We start from the raw sequence: 15,385 nt of genomic DNA on the forward strand, positions 1-15,385 counted from the left end.
TTGTGGAACATCCGGCCTATCCCTGGTTAGAATTAGAATTTTCAGTCAACATGAAATGAAGCCTCTTTGTAACTAATTTTACTTCCGTAATCTGTTTTATTTCCAAGTGAAACCATATAATCAAAATGTAGGGTGGGGCTTGATTTTATCCATCGGGAATTGGTTGGATCATGAAAAGTGAAGAGTTGAACAGTCCTAGTGATTTGTGACATCAGCTGAAGTCATTTTAGAGGTGGAGAAATTAATTATATTTTATGAAAAAATAATGAAGACAATCTTGAAAAAAATGAATAATGTAGGCCTACATCGTACACAATAAGAAAAGGAACATGCATTAAGAAGGTAAATAAGTTCAAATTTGACTTCATGTTGACTTTAACAAATGAAATGATGGATATCACATATCAGAAGTTTAAACACTGTGCATGTCTGAATACGGAGTGATTTTACTTCCTGACAAGACCTCATCCATTAATGCGTGACAGTCATACTTGCTCTTTCTTTTATTAAATTACCTTGTGTCAGATCTAAGAAAAATGACCCTCTCTCTTTGTCTTCTTCAGCAATTAATTTGCAGCTAAGAAAATCATTGTGCTGGAATCTTGGAGGGACTCCTAAGCAGGAATGCTGCTCTTGAAAAGTAGTTATGACTTAATGAGAATTCCACTTGCAGCAGGAAGGAAGGGCTTAGAATGCGTGTCCCTCAGCGAATTGAACGAATGTTAATCATGATCCCTTCGGCACTCACGGAAAGCTTGAGCCCGGGCTGGTGAAGAAACAGAAGGAAAGAGAGAAACTGATATAGAGTTAAAGGATTAATTTTGTCAGGGTATTTTCACAATTTCTTTTCACCTGTATCAGTGCTGAGATGTCCAGTGTTCAGGAAGTAGTTCAAAACTTTGCATTGAGCTATATTGTTGAAAACAGCAGCATTTGACCAAATAATATATTTTGTAACTCCGGGATTCAACTTTCATTTTAAGTTCCATTTTAAATGAGTCAAATCTGCAGATGTCTGGTGTCTTGTAGACTGAACTATTGAGTTGTGTGATATTTCAGCAGATTTTTTTTCCATCGCTGTCATTTCCTGATAGTTCGAGTCCAGTATGCACTGCAAACAAACAGATGGGCTGAGTTTTCAGGGCCTGTTTTGATTAAGGGTTACATGCGTTCTCCAGACTTGTATGTGTGTACTTACTTGCAGCCAGTCTATACTAGTCTTTCTTTCTCTCTTTTCTTGCTCTTTGTCTCTGTGAAGGACAAGGATGTGAAGGACACCAGGCCTCCAGAGATCCTATCCCAGAGGAAGTAATGCTTTCTGCCCCTTTTTTCATAACATATTATTTATGTTTGACAGAGCTCTTTAAGACAAATGGCTGCCATATGGAGAAGAGAAAAACTCATGGTGCTTTTCCACTATGAGGGCTGGCCAGTCCAGGGTTACCCTGGAGAATTATTCCATAGATAGGACCAGAGAAAAGTGATCTGTGGTCTGTACTTTCATAGTCAAAACTGTAGATAGATAGATAGATAGATAGATAGATAGATAGATAGATAGATAGATAGATAGATAGATAGATAGATAGATAGATAGATAGATAGATAGATAGATAGATAGATAGATAGATAGATAGATAGATAGATAGATAGATAGATAGATTAAGTAGTGTACTACAACTAATGCTGCAATTAAATCTCAGTTTGGTGTCTAGGGATGTAATGGTACACAAAGATGACGGTTCGGTATGTACCTTAGTTTTACAATATTATGTTTCTCCAATTCGTTATTGAAATATAATCATATACACAGTGGCTATCATAACTTGTTTTCATGATGGATTTATTGAAACATACATTAAAAATTAGACATCACCAACAGGTTAAGTAAAATATAATTATTATATAGGCTAATGTAGTGCATATATTTAGCAAAAGAATTCATTTCTCTAGCGAATTAACAAGCTGTGGACACTGAATGGCCTAAATGTAATACTATGTGACATTGTTTACAAGCAGTTTCATTGACATTTCAGTAAGCTGTACTGTATCTTTCAACATACCTTCAGATGTTCATTCATGTTTATTCTGTAACTAGCAGTGAAGAGGAAGAGATGATCGCGTTCATGTGCGCTCCGCTCTGCTGTTTGAACTGAAAAAGTGTCAAAATGTCATTTATTGTTAAAATTTCATGATAAAATCGACAGAATTTTAAATATGACACTTTGTTTCTTATGGAAAGTAGCAAAACTCAGAGCTTATTGTGATTATTGGTGGTTAATGCTGGTTTAACGAGGTTAGACTACAATGCATTACTGTGCACGCCCCTTCTGGATTCGAGTTTGGATCGCCTGTGACTGACTATATTCATCATCTAACTGCATGAACCAAACCGTGACATCCGTACCGTACCGTTCGGGAGGAATACATGTACCGTTACACCCCTAGTGTCTACGAGCAAAGTGTTTTCAAAAATCTAGCATTATCGTCTTATGTCATCTTATCTAGCATTATCATCTTATGACACCTCTGAGGACACATGTACATGCAAACATTTCCAGATTACTGATTTCTATGAATAAGCTTCTCATTCATGTCACCAGGACATATCATTCATTTTGGAATTTCCTCAATACATCCTAGCTGTCCCTCACTCTGATTTCTTCTGAAATAAAAATGCCTTCCATTTTCTTACCCCAAAGGGAGCAGCTGGGATAACTAATCCCCCCTGGGGCACCTGATTCCCCCCAAGGCCAACCCTCCCAAATCTCCTTTCCTTCCTTCCTCCATCTCTGTTCTAATGGCTCCCTTGTTCATGCTGGACAAAACTGGCCCTTTGTGGCTGCTCTCGGAGCAACATTAAAAACAGGAATAGGGAAATTGTAAACAGGAGGCATCTAGCCAACAGGCCAAGGCATACAGCAGGCCTCAGAGGCCTACTTCAGTATAAAGCAGAGAAACAGACCCTTGTTGCTGTGGGGATTAAAAGGGCTGGGGGATTTCAGGAGCACTGCGGAGGCACAAAGCCAGTGGGAAGGGAGGGCTTGGTAAGGAGATACCTGCATTATATATCTACGAGCGGAAATCATACCTTTATTTATACAATGGCACGGGTGACTTGATATGGTATCGGCACAGAGCGAATGGAATGACACTTGCTGAAGCCAAACTTCAGGATGGCCAATCTGTCAGCTGGATAGTGGATCAGCCCGCAGCGCTCGCTGACGCTCAGCCAACGTAAACTCAGGCTGCTTTGTAATTAGTGAGGCCGCACACACATGCTCATAGTTTGCATTTGATTGGAGTTGATACTTTGTTTCACTGTTAATGTTTGTTTGGAGAGTTACCCAGACTTGGTTGAGGGAGATTGTTCTAAACTCTTATTTGTGAAATTCATCAAATGAAAAAGCTTTCCAAAGAGGCTTTTTCAGTCCCACCAGCATGCTAACATGTTCCACACTATAAATAGTGGCACACATAGCAGAACAATGGACTCACCCATGAGCATCAGATATACTCAGATTTGGGTCATCGTAAGTTTGCCCCGGTTCTAGGGTTTCCGCTTGTAAAGTACTTGTTGTCTGCAAGTCACGCTGACGTGCTCTACATTGATTCAACATGACTCATCAAAAATAAATCCAATGACTGTAGAAGGCACATTGACAAACTGGACACATGGTTCTCTTGATGATACATCATTCCTCACCACTGCATGATAGCAAAGAAATCTGGGCTGATTCACTTCATTCCAATGAAACTATGAAAAGGCAAACTCAGGAACTGCATTCAGAATGCAACAGAAGATGCAGTGCTGCAGCAAAGCTGTGTATTTATTGAAAGCTCACATTACACTGTAAATTGAGACCAAATTGGGGCTTAACATGCCTTGGCATCAAAGATGCATTTGATGTTAAGCATACAACTGTATGCACATAAATAAAGATGTTTACCACAAGTGACATCCATTTTTAATTAAAGAGCTCTCTCTGTTTCTGAAAAGGGAGGCACAAATTGAGGGCAGGAAGCAAAATCATTTTCCCCAACTCTGAGCTGCATTCTTATCTGTGCCGCGCAGGCTAAACTGTACAGCCACTGACTGCTTCGCCTTCAAAAGACACGCCATATGCTGCCGAAGATACCGTGAATACGTCATATGTTTATGAAATTGAAATATATTTAGTGCAGCGGCAAGGTGGTGTGTACAGGAGAATGATAACCTAATGTCGAAGATTTACTGCCTAGGAGAACACAGAGTATGGCAGGTTGGGGGAGGCCTTTCATGAGCAATATTGAATCCCCTTTGAGGCCCTCACCACCCCCTACCCCCACATCTCTTTGCCTCTCCGTATGATTCTGAACTTTCCATCGACTTGCGCTCACTGTGTGTGCTTTGAACTCCTAGCTGCTCTTTGAAGGAAAGTCATAAAAAGACCTTTTATTTGGGCCCGGCTGCTTTGATGGGTTTGTCACTTTGTACAATGCACTAAACCATCCTGGGGAGACAGCCTTGTGCGTCTGACAAGCTAGACGGGTTGGTGGGTTTGGACCGAGCCGCCCAAGGCTTGGAGGCAGCACCTCAAAACAAGCAAACCTAGTCTACTGCACATGTTGCCATCATATGGCTTGTTGTGGTTAGCCATTTCACATCTCGACAGGCTCAACACCCCTGTTTTTATGTGCCTGGATCGCTGTGGTTATCATTTCTTGCAAATTTGTATATTTTCTAGTTGTGCCCTGCTTCAAGATCAGTTGTGGATTATCACACCAAGAGATCCTTGTGCTTGCTTTTGTTTTTTTTTGTTTTTTGGATGTAACACTTTGTACCTCATTGTGAGGAAGATATAAAGTGCAGCAGTAAAGACAGTGGGACACCAGATAGGCCATGTTTGAACAATGCCTTTAAAATAATCCTGGAGAATGGTTTTACATGTACAAGAAACTGTATTCAGTGGCCCGATCCCCAAAGCTACTGCAAAGCAAGAGATAGACCCCTCCTTTCAAGTTCATACTTGCTTTTCACTGGGACCATGCAATTATAGCCTGGATCGAGGCGAAAGGAAGCGAGGAGAGTCCCGAGCCAGTTGGGCACAAAGGCAGTGTGAAGTAGAGTGGAGTGATGCATGGGAACCAGCACTGAGAGATCTTTCCGGATAGGTTACTGAGACCAGGAGCACAAAGGTGCCTCGTTGAGGTTGGCACCCGGCCAGCGTCGGAGCGCCGCTGTCCCAGGTGTCGAGTGTCGGGGCGCCATTCAGCCCAGGAAGTGTCCCGTGTTGCCCTGTCCCCACGCCCATGAAAGGGGCTGCTGTGTGCTCGCCATCAACCTCAGCATGGCTCAATGTCCAGTGGGGAAAGACATGGCCAGTCGCTTCTTTCCCAGGACTGCAGGTACCTGAGCTGGATCAGGGAAGAGAATGGATGTGAAACAGAGCTTCTGAGGATTGGCTGAGCTTTCTGTTTCAACCCTCTCCCACGGTCACAAAGGAGTGAGAGGATACCCAGCAGTGAGAGGTTTACTGGAAGCGGTGAGGATTAAGGGGCATTCTGGAGTGAATCACGCACTCCTGTTTGGACATTCCATGGAATGGAGATGTCTGGTTTTGAAATTGTGAAGTAATCTGTCTGAAGGTTTCATAATTCAAAGTACTCATTATGAATGTTTCAAACTTGAGTGACAGAACAAACAGAATGTCGCATCCATCATTCACCAAATGCAAAAGTTGATTTAAATATAGCTAAATGTCACCAAGAACTTCAGGCCACTAGTCTAGCTAGAGAGTTCATGAATACACTGGGGACAATAGAACCTTGGGTGACTGTAGCCCACCTCTATCTCCAATTATCACAGAGTTCAATTTGGGGGAAGGGTTACCATTGAAGAAAAATGGGGGGAAGGGCAGGTGGGGTGAGGGCACTTGGAAAGGGAAAGAGTACGTGTTGTTTCAGGTGGCCTAACTTGCAGGCTTCCAGCTGGCCCCAGGAAGTAGCCCTTGAGGGCAGTATTGGCAGCTCATTAGCTGAGATCAAAGCCCTGCACTTCCTCCTGGGTAAACTTGCTCTACTCAGCACCCTCCACCTAGATCCCCCAGCGCTAATCTGATTGATAAGCAGACAATAGGGCTAATTAGCAAAATGGAAACTGCAGTAAAGCAGCTAAAACTCTGAAAATATCAGGGATTTCTGTTCATAACACTAAGAAAAAGGTAACAAATACCTAAGAATGTGGGTATTAATGGATGTTAGCACTTCATTGTGACTGACACTCAAACCCCTCCTTCCCATTAATCATTCATTTGTTTTATAAAACATATATTCATAAAACAAATAAATAACAAGAGTAATGTCCGGGGATGTGTGCAAGCTTCTCCTTCATCATTCAGAAAATTGCTGTCTCACAGGAAGTGGGCTGCTGATGGAAATGTGTGCCTCCTCCCGGCTGGAGCTTATTTTAGCCGATAGCTTGTCAACAAAGGCCTCCTTGGGATGGATAATGCTGATCCACTGTGCTTTGCTCGGGCCAGCATTGCTGATTCAGTTCTCAAATATAGCTCCCCGCTGTTAGTGACTCCATGATGCACTACTAATGAAGGTCAGGCGTTCTCATGTCAGCAAGGAGCACTGAGGACAGCGTGACGGTTGACCTCCTACTTTGCCACCCAAATGCACTGACTGGCATTATCACCAGATGTATAGCTGCTGACTCAAGCCTGACACAGTACATATGCAACATATAACTGTTCAATGAAAAAATGGCCAAAAAACTATAATGTGAGCATGGTAAACTCTAGATGCTGCTATACTTTTGATACAGATAAGATAAGGTTGTTTAACAAGAAGAACAGCTGACATGTAATTACAGGCCTCACACTTTTCTTTTGATTTTATCCAGTTCTGCAAGCCGAAAACCAGCTGCTGTCACAGGAAGTAGGGATTGTCCTCTATGCAAACCCTCATATAACAAAGCTGACAAACACACTATTGGATCAAATTTCAAGTTTGAATAACATGCAGTGGCAAACTTTTTTATTTGAGTGTCCTGTCTAGTTTCTGATTTGACATTTATATCTCTTTTTGGGCTTTCTCCTATAAAAGACTTCTGTATGTGTGGAAATTTAGGCTATGGTGTCTACACTGTAAGCCCGAATTTGAGGCGATCAGTTTGAAATTCAAAGTTTAAGTAAGTTTAAGTAAGCAGAACTTTTATTTTGTACATATACATTTTAATTGTTCTTAACTTGAAATGTTTGACTACAACAAATCCATACATTTAACTTAAAATTTTCATGTAACCTCAATGTGAACATTTTTATTAGTGTAAACTTAGCTAGCTAAAATAGCTACTTCAGAAAATGCTAATTTGCTAACTTGTTAACAATGGTATAGCTCTTGCTGAATGAGGGCCAAAATATAAAACATTTAACATACTTGCTCTCAAACCAAGCCACATGCTCCACATGATGGTAACTCCCCAAAAACCCACATTAACCGAAACTCTTCTAAATTAGCATAACAAAACATGAATCACCAGTAAATCACCCACTTAACATTAATCTTATATAACACTTAATTTTAGCATTTACTCCCTTTTGATTGTCATGGGCAAAGCATACAGGGAAATCCCAGCCCAGTTTCAGTTAAACTTAGGTTCTTCTAAATTAAAAGAGATAAGTTCATAAAACTCAAAACAATGAAACAGTTCAGTTTACTTTAAATATATCAGTTCTGTAAACTTGAAAGAGAAAGAAAGTGCTAAATACTCATAAAAGTTAATTCGTTATATTCATTTGATAACTAATTTGCTTAATTCAAGTTTGTCCTACTCAAACCAATTAGTTATTTTGAACATTAGGGTTTAAAGTGACAGCATTGATGGTGAGGAATGGGAAATTTGTGATGAGGGGGGGGTCTTTGTGATTTGGATACTGGAGTGGGTTCTCATGGGAGGGGGAAGTCTGCTATGTAAGGGGAATGACGCGTGGAATGCCCAGAATGCTTGCGGCCTGAATGGCAGGTCCACGCCCCCAGCAACAGGTCACGCTTCATCGCTAGTTTGTCCCATGGGTGAGAGTTCAGGGCCGCTCCTGTCAGTTCTCTGAAGAAGGGTCGAGGGTCACCATCTCACCAAGAGTTCGGCTTTCCCCTCTCTATCAGCAGGGGACCAGAAGGGGCCTTCCCCTTCTTCCCACACAGGCCCACATCTCCAAAGGCTTGCATTCTCTGCATATATCCCTCACACAAGCTCCTTCCTGTGGGCTTGGCTTGAAGCTGAGGGACCCCCCAATTGGCCACAGGCTGCTGCTTTTTAAATCAGGTCACTACTCAAGTCTAGCCTAAAAGCAACAGCACAAATATAAGTTAGGGATGAAAAATTATACTCAAATTATGTGCTGCTTTCATTTACAAAGAAAAGCTACTGAGGGTGAGAATTTTAGGAGTTACAAACTAAAGGTTCAAGTCAGAAAAGAAGAACATGAATGAATAAATTAATGAATAAATAAACCATTCATCCGTGACGTGAGTCATTTGACGTTAGGCAGAATGTAAATAAACAAACAAACAAACCATTCATCATTAGATTTATATGACATTAGGCTGAAGGATTCCCATGGTATGGATGAACTCATTGTGTATTGGAGATGTTAAATTGCCCCATTTGATAATCCTGTTCTCAGTTTGTGGTCATTTGCACCAAATGGAGAACACACTGTGTTCAAAGAGGCTATGCACTATATGTAGCTCCATCTCTTTCCCTGAGGATTCCATCTAAACAATATTGAAAGTGTTCTTTTTCTTCTAGAGAGATAGCTTCATTGTAGCACTTTTTTTTTAGCGTACCTACAACAAAGCTATAATAATAATGAAAACCTATCTTACCTAAATTTAGCACATCAAATAATGTGATTGTATTTTTAATATGAAAGCAGATGTTGTTATGGAAATGTGTGCTAATGTAGAGGCTGCCCATTAACATTTGACAGCATTAGTCAAGCCACAAGCTGGGAATTATCCGTAGGGGGAAGGGCAGACAGGGGGATGTTAAAAAGGAAATTCACACACATTTCCTGCTTGTGGGATCGTTACAAATCGACAACATCCTGTTCTTTTGTTGATCCTGCATGACCTCATGCTGCTGTAAACGTATTTTTGCTACTCCAGTGCACGAGCTCAATCAAATTGGAAATGGGAAATCAAAATGTGACCGATTAAACTCTCTCTCTCTCTCTCTCTCTTTCTTTCTTTCATCCCCCATTTTAAGCATGTTCCTGAGTCTGACCCGTTTTCTGATTACGCAAAATGAGGATAAAGTGCGCTCGAAGCTTACAAATTAACCCGTGGTGATGAAACTCGGAAGTGTTTTGGACTAAAACCTTATCTTCACTATCCTGCAATTTTACATTACCAGTGCGTCATATCAAACAATAACAGATGACGCAGTTCAATTTTTTGCCTTAAATTTATTTTCAAAAGAACGCACTTCCATACCATAGCAGGTCGGGACCTCAAGAAGACACACATAAGGCAATGTATAGAAAACATGAAGTAAAGCAGTTGTAGCCGCCTTCTTCATGTAATCCGCTTTGGCATTGCCCTTGTGACGAAAAGCCCCCCATTCTTCCATTCATGAAATCTTGAAATGGCGCATGCGCCGTAAAATCCGGAGCTCTCCCATTCATAAAAGTGTAACCCTCGAGTCGTAATGCCCTCCCATTCACAAAAAAAATCTGTCAAAGCATCTGCGCAGTACGTTTCTTACCCTCCCATTCATAAAAAGCCATTTCCCTCATGTAGTTGCAACATCGTATGGAGAAGAAGACCGTGTCCTTACTGCAGTGCACATCGCACGGATAGTCGTCCGGATTTTTTCCTTCGTGGCTTCGTTTGGATCTATCTATTGGAATATATCGCAATAATCTGTTCATCTGAGAAGGAAATGTTCTCTTTTCTAATACAAGTGAGTTTTTCGTTTTTTTAAGTATATATATATATATATATATATATATATATATATATATATATATATATATATATATATATATATATATATATATATATATATATATTAATTTCTAATGTCCTCTACTGCTTTTTTGTAATATAATATTATAATACAACTATAATACAAATGTCAAAATAGCTATAACATGGAGTTACATATTCTTGTTTCGAATCGAGTCATTTTGCTGCTGGTTTGTCACAAAGCGCCGATACAGCCGTTCTTTAGCAACGCATTGTAGGTGTCTGTGCCTTGTGTAAATATTTAACTACGGACAGTAACCACGACAGGGTCGTGGGCGATTTAAGAATGAAATGTACGCGTAGAGCAAGGTGAGAATTCTAGGTTAACCGTATACACGTCGTTTCGTATGACCGGAGAAAACACAGTATTTCGTGTTGCGTATCACGATTCCGTGCCATTTGCAGCAGAGCGTTTGTTCGCGTTCTGTCGAATATCATCGCGTGACGCTTCACTGCAGCTCGCGCATTCGCTATATCATCTTAACCATTAACACTGTTTTAATGCGTAAAACAGTACAACGGAGATTAGTCAGAGACTACTCGTTTTTCGACTCTAGTAAATATGAAAAACGCCGTTTGAATGTAGATTGCTTTGTATGAAACTGTAAGTGAGGCACGCCAGCATGTACATTGTCGTTTTAATAGACGACAGTACTTTAGAGGCTGCTTGCTTGCTTATAAGAGAAGCCCTTAGTTCGCAACGAAACCAGTCTGTGCCACTTCAATATATCGGATAGCTCACGCAAAAATCCTGCAACAGGTTGATTTTGTTACATCACAAACAGTTTTATTCAGCGCTCTGGAGCAAACACATAGAGATAGCCTGTGTAATGTTTTACAGGACCGTCCAACGAAATTATTTCACTGGATTAACTGTTTCAAACGTGCAGCTGCGTTGAAGAAGTACTGATTTCTACCCTTAATAACGTCAAATTATTCATAATTAATCCCGGTTTGACTTCACCAACTTGTAACTTAATCGTTTTAGAAAAGCTGTAAATCTTAATTTATGGTTTACTTAACTTGTGTATGTTTTATTCTGAATAAGCCCCTCCCTTCAGAACACTAGTGCGGGCTTGTACTTCAACAAATACTAATAAATCTGATTATTGAAGCGAAGGTTTAAACACGTTCTCTTTTTTTTTTTTACTTCTAATAACGAGTTACAATTAACCCAGTGTAATTTTCAAGCTCCAATTTGCACTTTATTTTAGATGTGCTTGCGTTTCCAACACACAAACCAATCTTTGTTATTTGCAAGAAAGAGAGAGAAAAAAAAAAGAAGTGTGTTTAGAATCCCATGAGGGTGCTTTTCAGTACTAAGTTGTGCTGTTATCTTTGCAGGAGTGCTAAATGCTGATCTCTGGTATATGAGGAACATAACCTACAGATGGAGTCAAGGGTTCCTCACCACATTCCTGGAGTCTCCTCCTCCATCATGGTTCAGCCTTTGCTGGACAGCCGCGTTCCCTACGGACGGCTTCAGCACCCATTAACTATCTTCCCCATTGACCAAATGAAATCTTTACATTTGGAGAATGACTACATCGACACCCCTGCTGTGATCTCACAACAGCCGCCGAGCCACAAGGCAAGCACGAGGGGGCAGGAAGTCCTGCTGGGAGCCCCACACCATCCACATCTTTCCCGCTGCGAGGTCCCGGATGCCACCACGCATCCTTGGATTTCATTCAGTGGTCGACCCAGCTCCATCAGCAGCAGCAGCAGCACCTCCTCTGACCAACGGCTGCTGGACCATGCAGCTCCCCCTCCTGTTGTGGATCCATACACTACTGGCAATGGCCATGGCAGGACCCTAGGTGCAGAGCAACCCAAGGTGCTGAGCTCCAAGACTCAGAACATGAAGGCAGTGGAGGCCTTGCCGGTGGAGAAGAAGCACGTGCCATTGTGCGAGAAGTGCGGCAAATGCCGATGCACGGAGTGCACGTTGCCTCGGGCCCTGCCCTCTTGTTGGGTTTGCAACCAAGAGTGCCTGTGCTCAGCGCAGAACCTAGTGGACTCTGTCACTTGCATGTGTCTAGTCAAAGGCGTCTTCTACCATTGCACTGATGAGGACGAGGAAGGCTCCTGTGCTGACAAGCCGTGCTCCTGCTCGCACTCGAACTGTTGCGCACGCTGGTCCTTCATGGCGGCCGTTTCATTGGTGCTGCCCTGCCTGATGTGCTATTTGCCTGCCACTGGTTGCGCCAAGCTTTCGCAGAAGTGCTACGATGGCATCAGCCGCCCGGGCTGCCGCTGCAAAAGCACCCAGTCCTGCAAGGTGGCAGAGGTCAAGGCCTGTCAGCTGGAAAAACAGGCCTCATGATGGTGTGCCAGGAATGGAGAGACTCGTGTTTCGAGTTTGCAGGACCCTCTTCAGTGGTGGCATACTTCCCAAAATCACGGTACTTAAGGTTCACGCATTATCCTCACGCTCAAGGTATTCTGGCGTAAATCAGTAGCAGTGTTTGACTGACCAAACGGGCACAAATCATTATTTGACTTGTTTATAAAGTACTACAGAGAGGACGAGGCCTGCATTTTCATCTCCTGGGGTTCTCATGATGGCCGTGGGATCAAAGTATTTGCCATTTCAGCCCCTAGTAAAAGAACTTGCTAACACAGAATGCTGCATTTGAGCAAAATGTCTTTTTTGAAAGATTCCAATCTCTCCTCTGATGTTTATTTTCTCTTTGGGTGGCTTTGAAAAGTCAAAGTAAATATCACCCATTCAAGAACACTCTATACTTTGGCAATCCCTCTCCGGATCTTGGCACTGCAGAAAGGTTGCAGCGAATTCCAAGCTGATAACACGTCACAATCAAAATAACCAGACTTCATCTCTGCACAGTACATTTACAAGCTTGTTATAGAGCTTTATTTCTTCTGTTGTTTGAAATGCAAACATAGGAGGTAATTTCGTTTCATTGAAGGATTCTAAGTTCCCTTAAATGCAATGTGTACTATTGCGAAAGACATTGGTGACCACCCATAACAGCGTGGCAGGATGTTTCTATCTTCTGTGGGGACAGATTGTTTGTTTTCGACGGCAAAATAGCTTTCATAAGTAGTCCCTTTGATGACATGCCATAGCATACATGAACTTCCATAATGATTCTTCCAAATGTTAGCGGTTCAATTTGTTGTAGACAATGACCTCAGGGATCATCAGTTCATCTGAATTACGTACAGCATGTGAATTCAGCTTGGAACTAGTTTGGTGGCTAAAGATAAGGAAACAGGCAGTGGAATTGTTTGGGGGAAAACACAGCAATTCAGACACCAAGCATTCATAAGCTATGAGAAGAATTGGGCCAGTAGTTATGGGAAAAGGAAAAGCTATAAAGTTAGCTTATACTGCTATGCCGCTAATAAACTAAACATGCCAATTGTATCACCATTATAAAGAGGCAAAAGCACAGTATTATGTACAGTAGCATGTACAAAGTGTTTCACTGTAGTTGGAAAAGTTCCTCTAGTTTACTACGCGCACCATACCACCACCAAACACAACGCTCTATCAATGTGCCCTAGTATCGAACTGCTTTCTCCACATATATTTTTGTTATATGTAGAGTATAGAGATTTTGCCAAAGGAGTGCACCATGGAGTTTGCGTTTTTAATTCTAATTGTTTGTTGGGCATGCATTGTTGTACTTTAGCCAATTAGTGCGACAGGAAGCTCTTAAAGGTACGCTGCTCCACTTCCCAGGATTCCTAGAGTCTTGGAGCACGAGGGAATGTTTTCTGCCTGCTCAACACAAACCCACGGTTCACGCATTTAAACCGAACTTAAGACCTCGCTCATTTAGTCCCACAAACTCCAACCTTTGTACTTGTTGCACAAATCAGAAAAGCAGAAATACACTACTGTTCTTAGTCTTGAATGTATAAGGCTAGGGTTTAAGTTTAAGTTTGCAATCTAACCCGTGGATAAGTGCCAGAGTAGTTCTGAATGGAGAAGCTTGCATAGCTGCATAGGGAAGAGTTGCAAATGTACCATAGATATCTTAGATTTTGACCTATGCAGGTTACACATTCTTGTAAATAGTCTCAAGAAACTAGCTATCTTAAAATATGTTTCAAATGTCCTGAAAATTGCATGGTACAATTTAATTACAATTCAGTACAAAAGTATATAAATGAATTATTATATTTTTGGGAGGGCTGGGGGCGGGTGGGGGTTAAGATTATGTGGCTGTGGCATAGAAGGTAGGGTGTTTAGGTATTTCAATTACAAGCACTTGATTTAGAAAAGTGTGCCAGGCAATAAAAATACCTCTGTTAATGCTAGCCATGCCTCATTAGCACGAGAGAGGCAAGGCTAATTCCCGGTTCCTCAGTGCCCCTGAAACTGTAGATTTAATTGAATTCGCCGAAAGAACGGCATTTCATCACGCTCAAAGTAACGTTTTTGTTTTGTTTAGTTTTTTTACCGAATGTGGCCAAGCATTTTGTTTTTCCTCCTTCCTCCTAAAATGGTGCAACATCTTCAGTGCTTGATTGACATATACAGCTGCTGTGCGTGAACTTGTCTGGGAGGAACGGGGATCCCTCTCAAGTAACATTCCATTCCATCCAATTCGGTGTTGCTTTTTCGCCCCACCTTATTTTTCATCTCGACTACAGAGAAAGATACAGCTGTAAAATACAAACTTTATGGTTGTTCGCATAATAATCTGGCCTACATGGATCTTCCTTCTATCAACCCATTGCTGAGATATTTTCATCAGGACGCTATGTCTATTTGTGGTACAGTTTCTTGGCCACTAGAAACCTGTGCTTTTTAACCCACTTTAAGCTGCCTTCCAAACTGGGCTTGTACTCTCTGCATTTTTATTTTTATTTTTTGGCTTCATTGTTAATGTTGAGGATTAAAGAAAAGAGCAATGTGCTTTTGTTTTGTTTAAAAAAGCAAAAAGAAAAAAAAATCTCACACATATGAAAATGTCCCTTTATAGATATATTTATTTTGAAGTTCTATTTTATATAGTATTTATTTAGATGCCTACTTTTGTTTGTGAATAAAAGCTTATGTCAAAACGGAATGTACATTGAAATCGGAAAATATATATTGTTAAATATAAAACTTTTTGTGTTGTGTCTTCAGTGTCCTTGCATTCATACAGAACATGCTAATGAAAAACATGAACGTTTGATCTTCACATTTTTTAGTCAAAGAAATACAATTAAACAGTTATTAAATCCAGACAGAGTGATCAGCTGGCTACTTTCCAAATAAATGGACATTAAATATTGAGTTGAAATTATTTTTATTACATGATGAAGACATGAGAGTAGTACATCTATGTATGGAATTGTTTTCCTGGGACTGTACATAATTGTACAGTTTAGTAATTATTGCACAAAA

General features: G+C 41.0%; 1 protein-coding gene across 1 annotated transcript; it reads left to right on the top strand.

Annotated features, from left to right (window-relative positions):
- Window positions 1-9,696: 9,696 nt before the first annotated feature.
- Window positions 9,697-15,169, top strand: spry4 (sprouty homolog 4 (Drosophila)). The gene is made up of 2 exons (XM_067376583.1): window positions 9,697-9,949; window positions 11,359-15,169. The coding sequence occupies exon 2, from the start codon at window positions 11,405-11,407 to the stop codon at window positions 12,338-12,340; it is 936 nt and encodes a 311-aa protein (XP_067232684.1). The 5' UTR covers window positions 9,697-9,949; window positions 11,359-11,404; the 3' UTR covers window positions 12,341-15,169.
- Window positions 15,170-15,385: the final 216 nt, after the last annotated feature.

This window comes from Chanodichthys erythropterus, chromosome 22 (genome assembly GCF_024489055.1).
Source record: "Chanodichthys erythropterus isolate Z2021 chromosome 22, ASM2448905v1, whole genome shotgun sequence".
Lineage (NCBI taxonomy): Eukaryota > Metazoa > Chordata > Actinopteri > Cypriniformes > Xenocyprididae > Chanodichthys > Chanodichthys erythropterus.